Source organism: Carcharhinus amblyrhynchos, chromosome 10 (genome assembly GCF_965287045.1).
Source record: "Carcharhinus amblyrhynchos chromosome 10, sCarAmb.v2.hapA, whole genome shotgun sequence".
In the NCBI taxonomy this organism is placed as follows: domain Eukaryota; kingdom Metazoa; phylum Chordata; class Chondrichthyes; order Carcharhiniformes; family Carcharhinidae; genus Carcharhinus; species Carcharhinus amblyrhynchos.
Window position 1 is genome coordinate 426,551 of NC_137333.1, and position 20,612 is coordinate 447,162.

The window sequence follows — 20,612 nt, forward strand, 5'->3', positions numbered from 1 at the left end:
TGACATTGACTTAACCAGTTTAAAGAAGAATGAGGGGAGATCTCATTGAGACGTATAACATGATGAATGGGATGGATAGGATAGAGGTGGAGAGACTCTTCCTGCTCAAAAAAGACAGCAGGACTAGGGGGCACAGCCTCAAGATAAAGGGGGGGGGGCGGTTTAGAACGGAGTTGAGGAACTTCTTCACTCAAAGGGTGGTGAATCTCTGGAATTCTCTGCCCGTTGAAGTGGTGGAGGCTGCCTCGCTAAATATTTTTAAGACGCGGGTTGATGGGTTTTTGATAAGAGAGGGGATTAAGGGTTATGGGGAGAGGGCGGGAAGGTGGAACTGAGCCACGACAGATCAGCCATGATCTTATTGAATGGCGGGGCAGGCTCGAAGGGCTAGATGGCCTACTCCTGCTCCTATTTCTTATGTTCTTATGTTAAAGAGATGGATTGTTGTGGCAGGACAGGTCCTGGCTTTTACTGATGTGAAAAATGTCTTTGCATTTTCTCCTGCTACAAGATTTGTATCAACAACTACAAGTTCCATTTAGTTGGCGCCTGTAACGGTCCAAAGATCCTCATTAGGGGCAACAAACTGTGAGACCAAAGCACAGAAGGAAATACTAGGTTAGTGACTAAAGTCAGCGGTAGTTCTTTAGGAGTATCTGAAAGGATTTGGAGGTGAAAGGCTTCTCTTCCCATGCTGTTACCTCTGATGTTCCCAAGGATCTATCCTTGGCTTCTTTCCCTTTCTCATCTATATGCTGCCCTCAGTGATATCATCCAAAAGAGGGGGTTGGTTTCCACGTGTATGCAAACTACACCCAACTCTTGCTCCCCCCACCTCTCCCCACTCCTCCACAGTCTCTGATTAGGGCAGCACGGTAGCACAGTGGCTTCACAGCTCCAGATACCTGGGTTCGATTCCCGGCTCGGCTCACTGTCTGTGTGGAGTTTGTACATTCTCCCCGTGTCTGTGTGGGTTTCCTCTGGGTGCTCCGGTTTCCTCCCACAGTCCAAACATGCCAGGTTGATTGGTCGTGCTAAAATTACTCCTTAGTGTCCTGAGATGTGTAGGTTAGAGGGATTAGTGGGTAAAAATGTAGGGATATGGGGGTAGGGCCTGGGTGGGATTGTGGTCGGTGCAGACTCGATGGGCCAAATGGCCTCTTTCTTTACTGTCGGGTTTCTAGGATAGATTGTTTATCCAACACCCAGTACTGGAAAGGCAAACATTTCCTGGAGTTAAATATTGGGAAGACTGAAGCCACTGTTCTCAGTCCCTACTCCAAACTCTCTTCCCTGGTTAGAAATTCGATCCCTCTCCCTTGTTTATAACAGAACCAGACTGTTTATGGCCCTAATAACAGATCTGATACCAAACCATTGCCACAGTGGTCAGTAAGTGAACAACAGGTCCCTGGGCACAAAAATACATTCACTTGGGAGGCAAACAGGTCCTCAGTGAATTGTACCGGGGGGGGGGGACCAGAAACATTGCTGTTCCCAACATTTAATTGGAGAAAACTCCCCCCCCGGGTGCAGAGTCTGAGAATGTGGACAGAGTGCAGAGGAGCTGCTGAGATTGGCAAAGTTCAAAACTTCCTCAGCAAACTTTTTACAGTCAAAAAAAACTCCGAGTCTGAAAACAGGGAGGGGGGAGGGTTGTGACTGTCTCTATCTCTGTCCCTCTATCTATCTGTGTCTCTATCTCTGTCCCTATCTCTGTGTGTGTGTCTCTGTGTGTGTGTGTGTGTGTCTCTGTGTGTGTGTGTGTCTGTGTCTCTGTGTCTGTGTGTGTGTGTCTGTCTGTGTCTGTGTGTGTGTGTCTGTGTCTCTGTGTGTCTGTGTGTGTGTGTCCGGGCGGAGCGCTGTTTTGGGGGTGGGGAGAGCGGAATCTCCGCCTGTTTCCGTTCGGATCACAAGGAAAGTTTGGGTGAAGTGAGCGGGTGGGAGCTGAGTTGGCAGCCGGAGGGCTCCCGGCTCCAGGATGATGAAACCCGATGTGAAGGTTGTGATTCTGGGTGATATGAATGTGGGGAAGAGCTCGCTCCTGCAACGTTACACCGAGCGCCGCTTCCAGAGCACAGCCAGCACTGTCGGCGGAGCCTTCTTTCTCAAACAGTGGGGACAGCACAGTGTGTCCATCTGGGACACGGCAGGTCAGTGCCTACCCCCCCCCCCCCCCCAAATAACCCTGAGACCTCCCCCCCCCCCCCAAATAACCCTGAGACCTCCCCCCCCCCCCAAATAACCCTGAGACCTCCTCCCGCCCCCATAACCCTGAGACCTCCCCCCCATAACCCTGAGACCTCCCCCCCCCCATAACCCTGAGACCTCCCCCCCCATAACCCTGAGACCTCCCCCCCCCCATAACCCTGAGACCTCCCCCCCCATAACCCTGAGACCTCCCCCCCCCCAAATAACCCTGAGACCTCCCCCCCCCCAAATAACCCTGAGACCTCCCCCCCCCAAATAACCCTGAGACCTCCCCCCCCAAATAACCCTGAGACCTCCCCCCCCCCCCCCAAATAACCCTGAGACCTCCTCCCCCCCCCATAACCCTGAGACCTCCCCCCATAACCCTGAGACCTCCCCCCCCCATAACCCTGAGACCTCCCCCCCCATAACCCTGAGACCTCCCCCCCCCCAAATAACCCTGAGACCTCCCCCCCCCCCAAATAACCCTGAGACCTCCCCCCCCCAAATAACCCTGAGACCTCCCCCCCCAAATAACCCTGAGACCTCCCCCCCCCCCCCCCCAAATAACCCTGAGACCTCCTCCCCCCCCCATAACCCTGAGACCTCCCCCCCCCCATAACCCTGAGACCTCCCCCCCCCCAAATAACCCTGAGACCTCCCCCCCCATAACCCTGAGACCTCCCCCCGCAAATAACCCTGAGACCTCCCCCCCCCCACATAACCCTGAGACCTCCCCCCCCCCCCCCACATAACCCTGAGACCTCCCCCCCAAATAACCCTGAGACCTCCCCCCCCCACATAACCCTGAGACCTCCCCCCCCAAATAACCCTGAAACCTCCCCCCCCCACATAACCCTGAGACCTCCCCCCCCCCAAATAACCCTGAGACCTCCCCCCCCAAATAACCCTGAGACCTCCCCCCCCCCAAATAACCCTGAGACCTCCCCCCCCAAATAACCCTGAGACCTCCCCCCCCCAAATAACCCTGAGACCTCCCCCCCCCAAATAACCCTGAGACCTCCCCCCCCCAAATAACCCTGAGACCTCCCCCCCCCCCAAATAACCCTGAGACCTCCCCCCCAAATAACCCTGAGACCTCCCCCCCCCAAATAACCCTGAGACCTCCCCCCCCCCAAATAACCCTGAGACCTCCCCCCCCCCAAATAACCCTGAGACCTCCCCCCCCCAAATAACCCTGAGACCTCCCCCCCCAAATAACCCTGAGACCTCTCCCCCCCCCAAATAACCCTGAGACCTCTCCCCCCCCCAAATAACCCTGAGACCTCTCCCCCCCCCAAATAACCCTGAGACCTCTCCCCCCCCCCAAATAACCCTGAGACCTCCCCCCCCCCCAAATAACCCTGAGACCTCCCCCCCCCCAAATAACCCTGAGACCTCCCCCCCCCCAAATAACCCTGAGACCTCCCCCCCCACATAACCCTGAGACCTCCCCCCCCACATAACCCTGAGACCTCCCCCCCCACATAACCCTGAGACCTCCCCCCCCACATAACCCTGAGACCTCCCCCCCCACATAACCCTGAGACCTCCCCCCCCACATAACCCTGAGACCTCCCCTGGGGGGGAACCCCGATAGCACAGTGTGTCCATCTGGGACACAGCAGGTCAATGCAGGAGCCTTACCCCCCTGCCCCCCCCCCACCCACCCTGAGACCACCCTGGGGGGGGGGACCCTGTTAGTACAGAGTGTCCATCTGGGACACTGTAGCTCAGTGTCTGGGCCCCAGCCCCTGAGAGTAATTCCCCCACTCCGATACCCCTGGGGTAAATGGCCCAACACCGTACCCTTGCTCTCACACTAATACCACACAGGGGGTAACCCCCCCCCCCCAAGTCATAACTTTATCCCCACCTCAACTCCCACCCCCATCCTGAAACAGGGTGAAGGGCGGCGGGGGGGGGGGGGATAATGTGCCCATTTGGGACACAACAGGCCAGTTTCCAAACTCTACCCACAGTGGGGGGTAAAAGCCCAAACTACTACTGAGGGCAAAACTGACCCTGTTTACTGGGGACAACCGATTTGATTTATTATTGTCACATATATTAGTATACAGTGAAAATGATTGTTTCTTGTATAAAGCATACTGTACACAGAGAACAATGAGAAATCTCACAAGCACGAGCTTTCGGAGCACTGCCCCTTCATCAGGTGAGCACATTCATCTGATGAAGGAGCAGCGCACTGAAAGCTCGTGCTAACAAACCTGTTGGACTTTAACCTGATGTTGTGAGACTTCTTACTGTGGCCCGAGTCCAACGCCGGTATCTCCACATCACACATGTAGAGAAGGAAAGAAGGTGCAGAATGTAATGTTACAGTCATACTTAGGGTGTAGAAAAAGATCAACTTAGTGATGTAGGTTCATTCAAAAGTCTGGTAGCGAGGAAGAAGCTGTTCTCGAGTCTGTTGTTAACGTGACCTCAGACTTTTGTATCTTTTCCTCGACGGATGAAGGTGGAAGAGAGAATATCCAGGGTGTGTAGGGTTCTGGATTATGCTGGAACGATAGCGAGTGCTATTTGAATCCAGTGTGGAAAGGGATCATTAAGGACTCCTGTTTGAGTTAGTTGATTAATATTGAACTGGTGTGATGTCAGATCTTCTGAGTCTGGCACTAGTTTCCGGTTAATGTTAAACATTCTACACAGCAGTGGTTTGGCACCTTGTTCTGTTGGGTTCTGATCGAGGGTGGCACAGTGGTTAGCACTGCTGCCTCACTGCGCCAGGGACCTGAATTTGACTCTCGGCTTGGTCACTGTTTGTGTGGAGTTTGCACGTTCTCCCCGTGTCTGCGTGGGTTTCCTCTGGGTGCTCCGGTTTCCTCCCACAGTCTGAAAAATGTGCTGGTTAGGTGCATTTAACCGAACAGGTGCCTTAGTGTGGTGACTAGGGGAATTACGCAGTAACTTCATTGCAGTGTTAATGTAAGCCTCACTTATGACTAATAAATAAACTTAATTTGTTCAGTGAATAGATCTCTCCCTCTGCTCAGTGGGTTGTCAGAGGGGCAGTGCTGAGGGAGTGCCGCCCTGTCACTATCCCAATATCCCTGTGTTCCCTTAGGATCTAAAAAATCCAATCATTTTTAACCATAACAAGCCTGCATATGAAACCAGCACTGGGTGAAACCTGTGCCAGGTACAGGGTTTGTGACATATTGCAGTCAGCTTGAGGGGAACCACTCCCTATTAACCAGAGCTTCTATATTTATACTGCCTGTAACATAATGAAATATCCCGGCTGCTTCTCAAACAGAATCTGACACCGATGCCCCTCGTAAGGAGATATTTATCCAGGTGACCAGAAGCTTGGTCAGAGCGGGCGTTTCCAAGGCATGTCTTCAAGGAGGAGAACACATTTGACAGAGAGAGATTTCAATAGAAAGTCCCCACCTTGGGGCTTAGCCAGTTGAAGGCATGACCACCAATGGTGGAATGTTTAAAATCCGGCGAGACCCAGATGCCAGAATTAGAGGAATGCAGATTTCAGGGAGTTGTGGAACAGGAGCAAGTTACAGAGAGAGGGAGGGGGACGAAATTCCAGCCTGAGGGAATTTGCAAATCTGGATGAGAATGTTAAAATCAGGATATTGTTTGACTGGGAGCGGGTGGAGATCAGCACTCGTCACTGTTTATCTCCCCCAGCCTTTGTGCTTTGAGGGTGTGCTGGTCTAAGGGGGATTTAGCTGAGATTGTTGAAGAACTGTTTGTTTATTCTCTCTCTGTGACCTCCAACTGCACAAACTGCTGTAAATATTTGCTTGACCCAGTTCACTGAGAGGGGGAAGGGTGTGTGTGTGTGTGTGTGTGTGTGTGTGTTGGGGGGCAGGGGGGGTGGTATCCCTCCCTGTGCATTTCGCCACCTTTCAAAAACATTTGACTTTTTGTCCTTTTGTCTGACTTTGATTGGAAAGGAGTTTTTAAATCAGAAATTTTCAACCCAATTCTATCCTCCTCACCCATTGTATTGTGATTTAAAAAATTCTCATCCTTGTTTTCAAATCCCCTCCCCATGGTACTTCACCCCTCCCTATCTCTGTAACCCCCTACACCCCCTCCCTATCTCTGTAACCTCCTCCAGCCCCTACACCCCTCACTATCTCTGTAACCCCACCAGCCCCTACACCCCCTCCCTATCTCTGTAACCCCCTCCAGCCCCTACACCCCCTCCCTATCTCTGTAACCCCCTCCAGCCCCTACACCCCCTCCCTCTCTCTGTAACCTCCTCCAGCCCCTACACACCCTCCCTATCTCTGTAACCCCCTCTAGCCCCTACACCCCCTCCCTATCTCTGTAACCTCTCCCAGCCCCTACACCCCCTCCCTATCTCTGTAACCTCCTACACCCCCTCCCTATCTCTGTAACCTCTCCCAGCCCCTACACCCCCTCCCTATCTCTGTAACCTCCTCCAGCCCCTACACCCCCCCACCTCTGTAACCTCCTCCAGCCCCTACACCCCTCACTATCTCTGTAACCCCACCAGCCCCTACACACCCTCCCTCTCTCTGTAACCTCCTCCAGCCCCTACACACCCTCCCTATCTCTGTAACCTCTCCCAGCCCCCTACATCCCCTCCCTATCTCTGTAACCTCCTCCAGCCCCTACACACCCTCCCTATCTCTGTAACCTCTCCCAGCCCCCTACATCCCCTCCCTATCTCTGTAACCTCCTCCAGCCCCTACACACCCTCCCTATCTCTGTAACCTCTCCCAGCCCCCTACACCCTTCCCTCTCTCTGTAACCTCCTCTAGCCCCTACAACCCCCCCATCTCTGTAATCTCTCCCAGCCCCCTACATCCCCTCCCTCTCTCTGTAACCTCCTCCAGCCCCTACACACCCTCCCTATCTCTGTAACCTCTCCCAGCTCCCTACACCCCCTCCCCATTTCTGGAACCTCCTCCAGCCCCACAGCCCTCTGGAATATCCATGGAATATCGACCTCTTTGACAATGTCTCCCTGTGTGGCTAACTGCGGTTGGGAAACTCCTTGGAATTGTTTCCCATGTTAAAGACATTCACGTTGTTCACAAACGACAGACAATCTCCTTTATCCGCAATTGTGGACCCGACACTCACTCTGTGATTCCGAATCTGAGGCCATTGTGACAACCTCAAATCTCCAACTCTCTCAAATCATTAAGATGCTGATTTGAAAATATTTAAACAGAACAAACTGTTGATCGCAATGAGCCGCTCTGGCCATTTAATATACTAACCCAGCAGAGACCAGCACAACCAATCATCGAGCCAGGTGGAATGTCCTGTACAGCAACAGGCTGTTCGGCCCATCACCTCTACGCTCCACGTGAGCCTTTTCCCACCTATCCCGTCTCACCCTATCAGCAGAGCTTTCTATTTCTTTCTCCTTCCTGGGATCTGGACCTGTGCTATTCCCTCCCCTGGGCAGCAAGTTCCACTTTCTCACTCCTCTCTGGATGAAGACTTTTCTTCCAAGTTCTTTCATGGATTTATGAGTATACTATTTTATTTATGTCTGCTACAGTTATGTGGGTATGATGGGTATAGAGGAATATGGGCCAAACGTGGGCAATTGGGACTAGTTTAGGAGTTTTAAAAAAGGACAGCATGTGTAGGTTGGGCCGAAGGGCCTGTTTCCGTGCTGTAAGCCTCCATGACTCTATGCTGGTTTTGGACTTCTCCACCGATGGACACAGCTTGGCCGGGGATCCCTGTCAAACCCTTTCGTAATCTGAAAGACCTCGATCAGGGCCATCTTTTCTGGGGGGGGGGGGGGGTGACTCATGTTGATTGATAGCTAGTTAGTTAGCTAGTTAGTTAGCTAGTTAATCTTTTCTGCCAGTTAGTTCTCAGTTCTCATCTTTCTCCTCCAGTTTGCGATGATTCCTCTCTCTCCTACCGGATAACACAGGGAGAGTTATGTTTATTTGGTTAGTTATTGGACTGCTGGGAGTGGGAAGTTACTGAGACAGACATTTGAGAATCCTCAGAAATGGTTTGAACTCTGACAGGAGTTACAGCAGCTGTGTTGCTAAACACACCTTGCTCAATTCAGGAGTGATTTTTGCTAAGATACGTAATACCAAAAGCTCTGGAGCCAGTCTGCCTCCTCACAATACATCATAGAGGCCATTCAGCCCATCGGTCTGCACTGTCTCTCCATCAGAGCATCTTACCCTTTTTCTATCCTGGTAACCCCACATATTTATCCCACTAATTCCCCTAACCTACACACTTTTTGGACAATAAAGGACAACCTAGCACTGTCAATCAACCTAATCTGCACATCTTTGGAGCGTGGGTGGAAACCTGAGCACCCGGAGGAAACCCACACACAGATGGGGAGAACATGCAAACTCCACACAGACAGTGACCCGGGCCGGGAGTTGAACCCGGGTCCCTGGCGCTGAGAGACAGCAGTGTGAAGCACTTGCTACCGTGTCGCAGCTCCTAGGAATTGTACGTAGCAGAGAAACATTCTCAATGGCCCATACCCCATCTGTCCAATAAGATTTGTACAATGAGTATCTCAGGTAAGAGGAAACATCTGCTCACAGCTGGAATCTTCCTTCTTATTTTTCATTTGAAACTCCTGCAAGATAGCAAGGAAGATAACTGGTGGGGGATATTCCGGGGAATGGGGGGAGGAACTCGGATGCAGAGGTGGTGCTGGATGGTGACAATGTGTCTGAATGGGGATGCAGAGTGAGTGGGGATATGGATTATAGTTCGGTAAGTCCGGGGCTAAATCCCACCCCATTGTCCTGGACTAGGGGATTGGGGGAGGCCATTCGGCCCCTTGAGCCCATGACACTGTTCTACTAAATTGTGTTGGAGTCACACCCCACCCCCCAGTGACCCACCTTTACTGTTTATCCCACAATATCCTCACCCATTCAAGTTGACTTTGGCCTGGTTGACCAATTGACCCCTCATCGGCTTTAATATCGGGAGAGAGTTCCAGGTTTCCATTCCCCATCTGTGCGAGGAAATGCTCCCGGACTTTGTCCCTGAACAGTCTGGTTCCAATTGTAAGATTCTGCCCCATTGCTCTGGAATCACCCCCACCCCCACCCCCACCCCCACCCCCACCCTGAAGTAGTTAGTGTCGACCTTATCAACTCGTAATCGAGGCTAATAGTCTTGTAAACTGCTGTTTCTGGGATCTTGCTGTGCACAAATTCACTGTATTTGCTGAAATAACTTCAGAAGCAGCTGATTGGTTGTGAAGCCCTTCAGGATTCCTTGAGGAGGTGCAAGGTGCTACAGGAAGGCAGGTTCTTCTCTTCATTTCCCTTTTTGTACAGAATTGACACTTTTCTTGTTGGGGATTTGAACGTTGGCCAGGTTTGATGCTGTGGTGGGAGACAGAGACCCACATTCTGCTTATTGCCCAGTGAAGGCCAGTCCCATTCAGTAACTTCTCACAAGCTGAAGGAGCTGCTGATGGGGTGAGGTGAAGAGGGAATGGGGGGTGGGCAAGTATCCCATGTTGGGCTGAATGGCCTGTTCTGTGTTGTAAAAACCAGATGGCAGAAAAGTTTCTCGTGGGCTACACTTGGATAAGTTTCAAGTAAATTCCCACTGCATTGTTGCTAACTGCAGAGTGGATTATTTTAACAATGGGGGGTGTGTAGGATGTTGGCAGGATTAATTTGAGAAGCTGTACTAATAAGTTTCAGTTCATTCTCATCTTGAGTCTGTGAAGTACAGTATTGTTCAAATACCAGTCCAGTTATAACTTGCAATAATGCAAATTTTGTGCAATCTCTCGGTTAGTTCCAGGGTTGTGTAACACAGGTTTTATTCTGAGTCATGAATAGAGTGTGGGTTGTGCAATGTTGCTGCCTGTACTGAGGTTGTGCTGTCTGATATCTTGTTTTTAAAGTTCACTCGCGCTCTCTCCCTCCAGCCCTGAAGGATCACAAGACTGATGGGGCCAACTTAGTTTGATCTGTCAGGAGTTTGTTTCAGTGTCTTTGTCAGATTTCTGACCACGATAGTCTGCATCACTTGATCCTGCAATATTTAACTAGCTTCCCAGTTTGACATTTGCCACAAAGATGAAAGCTGTTTTCCTGACTGATGGGAAGCTGTGGAACTGTGGGGGAACAGAGTGTGTTCAGGGTCCAAGTACAGCAATCACTGAAAGCTTGTGGACGTGTACCAAACCACCGTGAAACAGATTCATGGAATGTTAGCCTTTAGCTCAGTTGCTGCTGGAGTACAGAACGGTTCCCATTAAATAAAACTCAGGAGTAACTGGGCCCCTCGGCTCAGCAGAAAGGACACGGCTCAGATTCACCAGATTAATCCTGGGGCAGAAAGGGTTAAATGACTGCGGCCAGTTGCACTGATTGTGTTCATATCCCTTTGGGTTTAGAAGATTGAGGGGTGATCGAGTGGAGAGGGTGGGGGGCGGAGGGGGGAGTGTGGTGGTGGGGCGGTGGGGAGTCTAAAACGAGGGGGCAGAACTGGATGTAGGTTGATTGGCCGAGATAAATCACCCCGTAGTGTCCCAGGATGTGTAAATTAGAGGGATTAGCAGGGAATAGGGCCTGGGTGGGATTGTTGTTAGTGCAGACTCGATGGGCCGAAAGGCCTCTCTCTGCACTGTAGGGGTTTTTGTGATTCTATTGGAGACAGGCTGTTGAGAGGATGGTGTCAGGAAGTACTCCCTCACACAGGGGGAACGGAAATCTGGAATTCCCAACCTGAGATTGATAAAGTTCTGTCGGATGAGGGGTTTCGGAGTTACTGAATCGAGGTGGAGTTCAGAAAGAATCAAAGAATCTCCAGTGAGGAAGAGGCTATTTGGCCGATCAGATCTGCTCCAACTCTGCCTCGCTGTCTCTTACCAAGATGCTCGTTCCTGCCTATCCCCACAAGCCACACATTTACTAGGGCTAATTATTCTAACCTACACATCTTTTCTGATTTGATTTATTATTGTCAAATGTATTAGCATACAGTGAAAAGAATTGTTTCTTGTGTGCTATAGAGACAACCATACTGTTCTTAGAAAAGAAAATGAGAGGGTGCAGAGTGTAGTGTTACAGTCATAGCTAGGGTGTAGAGAAAGATCAACTTAATGTGAGGCAAAACTATTCAAGAGTCTGATGGCAGCAGGGAAGAAGCTGTTCTCGAGTCTGTTGGTATGTGATCTCAGGACACTAAGGGGCAATTTTAACATGGCCAATCCACCTAACCCGCACATCTTTGGGAGGAAACCAGAGCACCCAGAGGAAACCCACGCAGACACAAGGAGAATGTGCAGACTCCACACAGACAGTGACCCAAGGCGGGAATTGAACCTGGGTCCCTGGAGCTGTGAGGCAGCAATGCTAACCTACTGTGCCACACTGTACAAATTAGCTGTGGTGTAATTAAATAACAGGACAGGCTCGAGGACCTCCATCTGAATCTATGCTTGTTTTGTTCAGAGCTATTAATCAATCCTATAAGCTTCTATAAAGGATAGAATATAAAAACAGGGAGGTCTTGCTGCAACTGTACAGGGCACTGGTGAGGCCGCAGCTGGAGTACTGTGTGCAGTTTTGGTCGCCGCACTTGCGCAAGGATATTTTGGCCTTGGAGGGAATGCAGAGGAGGTTCACCAGGCTGATACCAGAGATGAGGGGGTTAGACTATGAAGAGAGACTAAATAGACTGGGTCTGTACTCGTTGGGGTTTAGAAGGATGAGGGGGGATCTTATAGAGATGTATAAGATAGTGAAAGGGATGGATAGGGTAGAGGTAGAGAGATTCTTCCCATTCAGAAAGGATAGCAGGACTAGAGGGCACAGCCTCAAGATAAGGGGGGGCAGTTTAGATCAGAGTTGAGGAGGAACTTCTTCACTCAAAGGGTGGTGAATCTCTGGAATTCTTTGCCCATTGATGTGGTGGAGGCTACCTCGCTAAATATATTTAAGTCACGGGTAGATAGGTTTCTGATAGGCAAGGGAATTAAGGGTTATGGGGAGAAAGCGGGAAAGTGGAACTGATCCACTTCAGATCAGCCATGATCTTGTTGAATGGCGGGGCAGGCTCGAAGGGCTAGATGGCCTACTCCTGCTCCTATTTCTTATGTTCTTACGTTCTAGTTTATCAGTTCAGATTGTGATCCTGATCTTTGATTGGTATTTTGTCAAGTTTGGTTTAATTCTCTAACTCTGTTCTAACGTAGCCTAGCTTTTATTTTAAGCTAAAGGTCTGTTTGGACCTGGGTTAGTGTTGCTGTGTGGTAAAGTCCCTTCTCTGTAGTAGCTGGAGAATAAATATTGTGATTGATTCAGAGCTAGCTGCTTTATATACATGGGGAGTAGGAACTGATTCATAACCCGCTGACACAGAACCTCAAACACCCAGCTAGAATCCCACAGTCCCAACTGGAACACGCTCCCAACAGACTGGAGCACACCAACTGCAACCACACTCAAGTACACACACGTGTGCACGCACACGCACTCACCCACACTCACTGACTGCGACCATCGCCAACTGTAGCCCGGTAACTGGTCTGGGTGTAACTCCCAGCTTCCAACCTTGCTCAGAAACTCTAGAACCATCAACACTTGAGGACAGGCCAGAGAAGATGTGGGCTCTTGTTCCACGTGAGGGGCAACTCAGATTGTGACTGACTGTCCAGCTGAGGCCGTCCCCCCCCAGCCACACACATTAAAACAAGATCAAAAATAGCTTTGAACGTTGTGGACATAGATTTGTTTGCACAACGCTGGATGTTTTGTGTGTTACTGGGCCAATGTTAAAAAGCTGGGCTCTGGATTTAAGAATCAGAAACAGAGCGTGAAAGGCAAGATCGATTCCTGCGTCTTTCCTAATCCATTGCTCAGGCCTCTGCTGTGCCCAATCCTGCACAATGTGCTTTGTGAAAGATGTCAAAACCTTGGGGAGGGTTTGGACAAGATTCGTCAGAATGTTCCCAGGGTGAGTGATCCCAGTGAATGCGGAGAGACTGGGATTGTTCTCCTTGGAGCATAGAAGATTAAGGGGAGATTTAATAGAGGTGTTCAAAATCACAAAGGGTTTGGATAGAGTAAATTAGTGGCGATTGATTTGGTAAGCAGAGGGATACAGATCGAAGAGAATTGGTAAATGGACCAGAGGAGAACATTTTTTTTATTTGGTGAGTTGTTGTGATCTGGAACAAAGAACAAAATCAGCCCGGGAAACAGGTCCTTCGTCCCAACGAGCCCGCGCTGCCATCTCAACACCACCAGTCCCCCCTCCACCCATGACCCCTGTCTAATGTTTTATGGCCATCCACATTGAGGGAAACTAATTTAGGGACAATTTATTCCTGCCAATCAGCCTAACAGCACATCTTTGGGGTGTGGGAGGAAACCGGAGCACCCGGAGAAAACCCATGCAAGCACAGGGAGAATGCGCAAATTCCCACAGACACCGGCCCAAATCCATGTGTCTGCACAGCAATCAGTGATAGTCACTGAGCTGTCGTCTTGCCCAGTATCTGGTCCAGTTTAAGCGCACACTAACGACATGAAGCACTAGGCCAATCTCGAACATTCAAGAGCAGCCCAAGTACGACCCATCGCGTGTATGCCCCTCGTTGGACACAAGGCGGACCGACTTAAAACCTGTGAATGAAAAGGGAAAAACATTATTATCATACTATACCCATTTACATTACCAGGGACGTCCCAATGCTAATGAACCTTATTTAAAACAATCTCCTATATCCACCCATCTCCAACCCACTCATGTGCCTGTCTAAGTTACTCTTAAATTACTCTAGTGTCATTCTAGCTGCTTGAAAGGGCAGTGGGAGCAGTGTTTGTGCCCCCTGGCGCTGCCCCCCCCACAACCCCTGGCGCTGTCCCCCCCCACAACCCCTGGCACTGCCTGGTTACCAAGCCCAGCCACTGACCCACACACACCAACAGATTTGCTGCCAATAGTTTTTCACACCAGTGAGATCTTTTCAATGTGAAAATATTCTCACATCAGGTTCCACTTTCCTATCAAACCTGCAAAGTCCATTCGGCCCATCAAGCCTGTGCTGGTTTTTTGGTAGAGTGCTCCAATTTATCCTGCTCATGCTCTGTGGCCTTTCAAATTTCTCCTTTACAACTATTTACCCAAATCCCTTCTGAAAGTTATCAGTGAATCTGCTCCCACTGCCTTTCCAGGCAGCTAGAATGACGCTAGAGTCATTTAAAATAAACCCTGTCTCGCACCATCCCCCGTGAATGTTTCCCCAGTTGTTTCAGATTTCCATCTGGGTGAGATTAATGGCAGTAATGTCTGTCCAGCACCGATCCTTAAGATCAGTGAGGCACTTCATCCGTAATCACCCTCCTGAACGATGTTGGACTCATGCCCGGGTTTTGGGAACAAAGGCGCAGAAGCTGGTCACAGGGGACAGGGGCACGGGCAGGGGGCACGGGCTGGGGCAGGGGGCATGGGCAGGGGACCCGGGCTGGGGGCAGGGGACAGGGGCAGGGGACACGGGCAGGGGGCAGGGGACGGGGACCCAGGCAGGGGGCAGGGGACAGGGGCAGGGGACGGGGACCCGGGCTGGGGGCAGGGGACAGGGGACCCGGGCTGGGGGCAGGGGACAGGGGACCCGGGCTGGGGGCAGGGGACAGGGGACCCGGGCTGGGGGCAGGGGACAGGGGACCCGGGCTGGGGGCAGGGGACTGGGGACCCGGGCAGGGGACAGGGGACAGGGGACCCGGGCAGGCGGCGGGGGCACGGGCAGGGGCCCGGGACTGGTGGATGTGAGCAGTTGCAAAAGTGAACAGGAACTTTGAAAAGGCTAACGGTACGGTGAGGACACTGGTTGCTTGCCAAGTCACACAAAGGGAGTGAAACAAGCTGGCTTCGAATGATCTACTGTTAGAGACGAGTCTCGATTCTTGCAATACAAAGAAGCTGTTTTGATGAGGGTGCACATTTCAAAGCTTCTACTGGGAAAGTCAGCACTAACACTGAGTTGCATTTCCCACCTAGATACCAGCTATTTGACTGTAATTAAAGCATTTGGGTGCCTGCTCTGAGAGCTTGGTAACTTCCCCAATCCAAAGGTTGTAGATCTGAGCACCAGTTATTACAGCAGGGAGAGAGGCCATTCGGCCCATGCAGTTTATGCTGGTTCTCTAGAGCAATGCAGTCAGTCCCATGCCCTGCTCTCTCTCCTGTAGAATGTCTCTCCATCTAACTTCATCCTAATTGTGTTCCAGCCAGCCTTGTCTGGGATGAGTTTCAGGTCATTGACCCTCACTGTGGAAGGAAGTTCTTCCTCACATCACCCTCTATCTCTGACCCAAAGACTCCAATCTCTGTACCCCCATCAACAGGAACAGCCTTTCCTTGACTATCTAAACCTGTCATAATTGTGTATACCTCGACCATCTCTCCCTCAATCTGCTTCACTCCAGGGGGAACAATCCAGCTCCCCCAACCCGGCCTTCAGGTTAAAATCACCCTCATCATCTGGTATATTTCTCGAGGATTCTCACATCTTTAATGAAGTGATGAACACTGGGCACAAAACTCCGATTGTGGCTTAACCGGAGCGTTAAAAAGATTCAGTAAAAATTCCCAGGCACCTGAGAGTCCGTATTCCTGGCGGGTACTGAGGGAGTGCCGCACTGTCAGAGGGTCAGTGCTGAGGGAGTGCCGCACTGTCAGAGGGTCGGTGCTGAGGGAGTGCCGCACTGTCAGAGGGTCAGTGCTGAGGGAGTGCCGCACTGTCAGAGGGTCAGTGCTGAGGGAGTGCCGCACTGTCAGAGGGTCGGTGCTGAGGGAGTGCCGCACTGTCAGAGGGTCAGTGCCGAGGGAGCGCCGCGCTGTCAGAGGGTCAGCGCCGAGGGAGCGCCGCGCTGTCGGAGGGGGAGTGCCGCGCTGCGGGAGGGTCGGTGCCGAGGGAGTGCCGCGCTGCGGGAGGGTCGGTGCCGAGGGAGTGCCGCGCTGCGGGAGGGTCGGTGCCGAGGGAGTGCCGCGCTGTGGGAGGGTCGGTGCCGAGGGAGTGCCGCGCTGTGGGAGGGTCGGTGCCGAGGGAGTGCCGCGCTGTGGGAGGGTCTCAGCAACCTCCTTTTCTATTTGGTCTTGTACCAGATGGGACGTGTCCACATTCTCGGTCGTTGTCACCTGCTCCCTGGGGTCTGGAGTTGACTCATTGTTCAGTGTGGCACCTCACCACCTGGACCCAGTGCTTGTCCCACCCTCAGTAACCCTCCCACTTTTACCTGCCCTCATTGGCCTTTCTCAAACCACAAGCTGACCTTTTTGTTACCAAACATTGCAATTTGATCAATTCATTCAAATGCAAATGAGATAGATCTCGGGTTAGAGAATATTAGCAACACAGGGTGGCACGGTGGGTTAGCACTGCTGCCTCACAGCGCCAGGGACCCGGGTTCAATTCCCAGCTTGGGTCACTGTCTGTGTGGAGTCTGCACATTCTCCCCGTGTCTGCGTGGGTTTCCTCCGGGTGCTCCGGTTTCCTCCCACAGTTAAAGCTGTGTAGGTCAGGTTGATTGGCTGTGATAAATTGCCCTGTAATGTCAGGGGGATTAGCTAGTGTAACTATATAGGGTTTTGGGGATAGGGCCTGGGTGGGATTGTGGTCGGTCCAGACTGAATGGGCTGAATGGCCTCCTTCTGCACTGTAGGATTTTATCCTACGGTGTCTGTGGGTAATTGGAGACACGCTGTGGTTTGTGGAGGTGTTTGAGAGGAGCAGGCAATTTTACATCCTCCGATTTTTCCCAAATCGCTCCACAACCGAGGGTTTTGCTGTCTTCGTTGTAGACTGATGATAGAGATTGATTGGTCAATAACTCTGTTTGCTGGGAATGCCGGGATAGACTCGACGGATCCTGGTCTTTGTCCGGAAATTCCTGTGTCCCCGTCGAGTTATCCAACCTTTGGGTGTGATAATTCCTCAGTTATTTACCAATCTCACCTTTGACACTTCACTCGACTGGACAGAGTGTCTGATGTGAAACTTGGTGTGTCTGGTTAGGAAGTTAAGTTTGGTGCCAGTATCTGCTTTTCGTAATTTGTCTCTTTTTTCTGTCATTTTGTTGATGTCAGCGGTGAAATATTTCAACATCAGCATTTTACACAATGTTTACTTTCCTCACGAAGGGTTTAAGGTTATTTGTGTGGAACTGGGGATTGTCAGAATCCCAACTTCAGACTGTGACTGAAACCACGCGGGAGACAGTGCGTCGCCCCCTGCCAGAATGTTCCTAGAATCATATTCACCACAGTTCCTCTTATTAGAAAAGAAACTTATTATAATAACCAATGTTTCACATTCCGTCAAACACTCTGTTCATGGTTAATTCTGAACTCCATCCACCCAGCCCTCAATCAGTGATTAACCCACAACTTCAGGGGGGGAGACAGAGAGAGTCCTACCCTCCTGAACGGTCTGGCTCCAGTTTTAAGACTCTGCCTCCTTGTTCCGTATTCCCCCAGCAGGGGAATGAGTTACCCTCCAATTCTGTCATCATTCTAAATGCCTCAATGAGATCACCCCTCAATCTGGTAAACTCGAGTAGGCACAGCTCTGTCCCCATGTCACAAAATACCGTCTTATATTTGATCCTGTAACTGATGAAGGGGGATGTGGCCCTGTGCTGGCAGCTCACCCAGAGCTTGTGTGAAGGTCTCTGCCTGGAGCTCCAGGCAATGGTGTCTGTCACAGTCCGATGGTGGGGTGGAGTGGGGTGGGGGGGAAGGTTGGGGGGCCTGTGTGGCTGGGGGGAGTAGGGGGGCAGAAGTGAATGGGGTGTGTGTGGCTGGGTTGGGGGGGGGGGTGTGCATGGCCAGGGGAGTGGGGGGGCGGTGAATGGGGTGTGTGTGATCGGGTGGGGTGAGGGGGTTTGCATGGTGGGGGGGAGTGGGGGTGGGAGGGTGCATGGCCAGCGGAGTGGAGTGGGGGGGGGGGGGCGGTGAATGGGGTGTGTGTGATCGGGTGGGGTGAGGGGGTTTGCATGGTGGGGGGGAGTGAGGGTGCAAGTAGCTGCGCCCCCGCCCCCAGGCGAGTGGGTAGAATAGTGGCAGAGCGCTGGCACAGCTTGTGCCGAGTCCCTGTATCTGCTCACAGCTGAGTGACTTGGATGGAAAGAAGGAAACGTTTGCCTTTGTATAGCGCCTTTCGCACCCTGGAGACATCCAATTGAAGAGCTTTTTGAAGAGTGGTCAGTTTTGTAATATGGGATAATGGCATATACACAGCAAGATCCCACAGTGTGTAGTGATGCACAGTAACCATGGTAACTGCTCCTGATAGGACAGACAAGGTTTGGGTTTGATATTTCACCCAATGGGATAGCTCCGTGAGCAGGATTTGTTTGGGGGGGGGGGCGGGATCTGGCCTGGGATTGTGTCCGTTTCTCTGACTGTTATTATTATTTCAGGAAGGGAGCAGTTCCATGGCCTGGGTTCCATGTACTGTCGCGGAGCTTCTGCTGTGATCCTCACTTACGATGTAACAAATCGCCAGAGTCTCCGGGAGCTGGAGGAGAGGTTTCTCATTCTGACTGACAGTGCTCGGCCTGACTGCCTCTTCGTCATGGTGGGAAATAAATCGGATTTAACAGAGGAGTGGACGGAGACGGATGGAACCGAGGGAGAGGGGGCAACCCCAGCGCCTCCCGCTCCCAGAGCAGCTAAGCAAGTCTTCAGGGAGGACGCGATTAATCTGTACAAACAGCTCATTAAAAGCAAGATGCTGAATGAACAGGATTTCCCAGTGGCCGAGAAAATGTGTTTTGAAACCAGTGCAAAGACTGGTTCCAATGTGGACCTGCTCTTTGAAACTGTTTTTGAGCTGGTTGTGGCTGGCATTGGGAAGAAGCCAGCAAAACCCTCTGACACTGTGGAGCTGAGAGACAGGAATTCCAAACCCAGTAAATCACCCTGCTGTACCTGAGCACAGCGGCTGGATTCTTTCTGCAACTTGCGATGGAGAGAGGATTAATGCAGTGAGTGTCCTGGGGGAGTGGATGGTGCTGCGTGCACCATCTGAGATTCCCTGTGGATCCACATCATCATTCCGTTCCAATTTCTGTGCCACCACCTGCTAGAATGAACAGATTAGCACACTGTCAGCTGTGAAAAAAGTGCTAAACTCCCTGTCCTCTGGATAGTGGGAGCTGTTAAACCATCAGTGTCCCTTTCATTGACTTGTTTAGCTGGGATTAAATAACCAAACAACAGTCACAGGTTCATTTGACAGGTAACTGGAAACAAACTGCTGGGACCCTCTGTAGTATTATTGAGGGGACAGGGGCTTTGAATTAACTGCAGTGTGGTAACTGCAGACTCTCTGTTACCAAAAGAATTCCTTGCTGTGAATTAATGATTTGAAATTAGATAAAAGCTGTGATATGTTTTATTGTCACTGTTCCTGACAGATTATAATCAGTATTTTGTTTTGTCTTTTTTAAAGAATGCCAAGTATTAACAGATTGGAGAAAATTAAATTGACTTTTTGAACTGTTGAATCTGAGTGTTTGTGGAATTAGCCCCGGTGCCTTGGATTGTACACTTTTATTCAGAAAGGGGAATTTGTTCACGTTCCCTGACTTTATACAAAGTCAATAATTTAAACATTTCCAAATTTCATACTACGCTTTAACTTTACATTTTATTTCTGACCCATCCCATTCTTGAGTTAAAGATTTCTAATGTCCAAAGAGGCCATTCAGCCCATCATATTGCCTGTTAGTTACCCTGAACTGTCTACCGCACTTGCATCTCAAACTTTGCAGATGTTTTAATATTTCAATTACTACACTAGTAACCTGGTACTAATTATCACAATGTGCATTTATATAGCACCTTTTAATGCAGTAAATCCTGAGACTTTAGTTTGGGAGCAGGTGGCCTGGTGGTGGTGTCACTGGACAGTAGAGGCTCCGAGGAAAGGGTTTCAAACCCCTTTAAATTCAATTAATAAAATAATCTGGGATTGAAAATCCACCTCAGTAATGGTCACTGACTCGTAAAAACCCATCTGGTTCAATAATGCCCTTGAGGGCAGTGGTTCCCAACCAGTGTTCAGGGGGCGGACCGGCGAGCTGCAAGACCCCCTCCCCGGTGTGCGGGGGCGGACTGGCAAACTGTGAGACCCCCTCCTCCCCGGTGTGTTGTGAGAAAATAATTAAAATGATTAAAAATGTAATTAAACTAAAACTATCTTTACCTTCAGCTCTGCGGTCGGTTACTCTCAGACCCAGTGAATCGTGGACCCCCTGTGCTGGGAATGAGCCACGTGTGCACGGTTTAGATGTTTGATGTTGTGTCTGTCCATCGCGACAAAGGCCCCAACACGCACAAAAAAAACCAAAACTCAAAAAGGTAGCAAATTCCCTGGAGAAGTGAGAGAGATGGAGAGGATGGAACAAAAAAACAGG

General features: G+C 50.8%; 1 protein-coding gene across 1 annotated transcript; it reads left to right on the plus strand.

The window, feature by feature from the left end:
* Positions 1-1,842: 1,842 nt before the first annotated feature.
* Positions 1,843-20,110, plus strand: rab20 (RAB20, member RAS oncogene family). Its single transcript, XM_080198036.1, has 2 exons — positions 1,843-2,153; positions 18,612-20,110. The coding sequence occupies exons 1-2, from the start codon at positions 1,982-1,984 to the stop codon at positions 19,124-19,126; spliced, it is 687 nt and encodes a 228-aa protein (XP_080054162.1). The 5' UTR covers positions 1,843-1,981; the 3' UTR covers positions 19,127-20,110.
* The last annotated feature ends 502 nt before the right edge of the window (positions 20,111-20,612 follow it).

Coding starts and splice junctions, on each gene's coding strand:
- rab20 (XM_080198036.1), top strand. CDS start 1,982: ATGATGAAACCCGATGTGAAGGTTGTGATTCTGGGTGATATGAATGTG. Junction 2,154..18,611: donor GTCCATCTGGGACACGGCAG/GTCAGTGCCTAC, acceptor TTATTATTTCAG/GAAGGGAGCAGTTCCATGGC.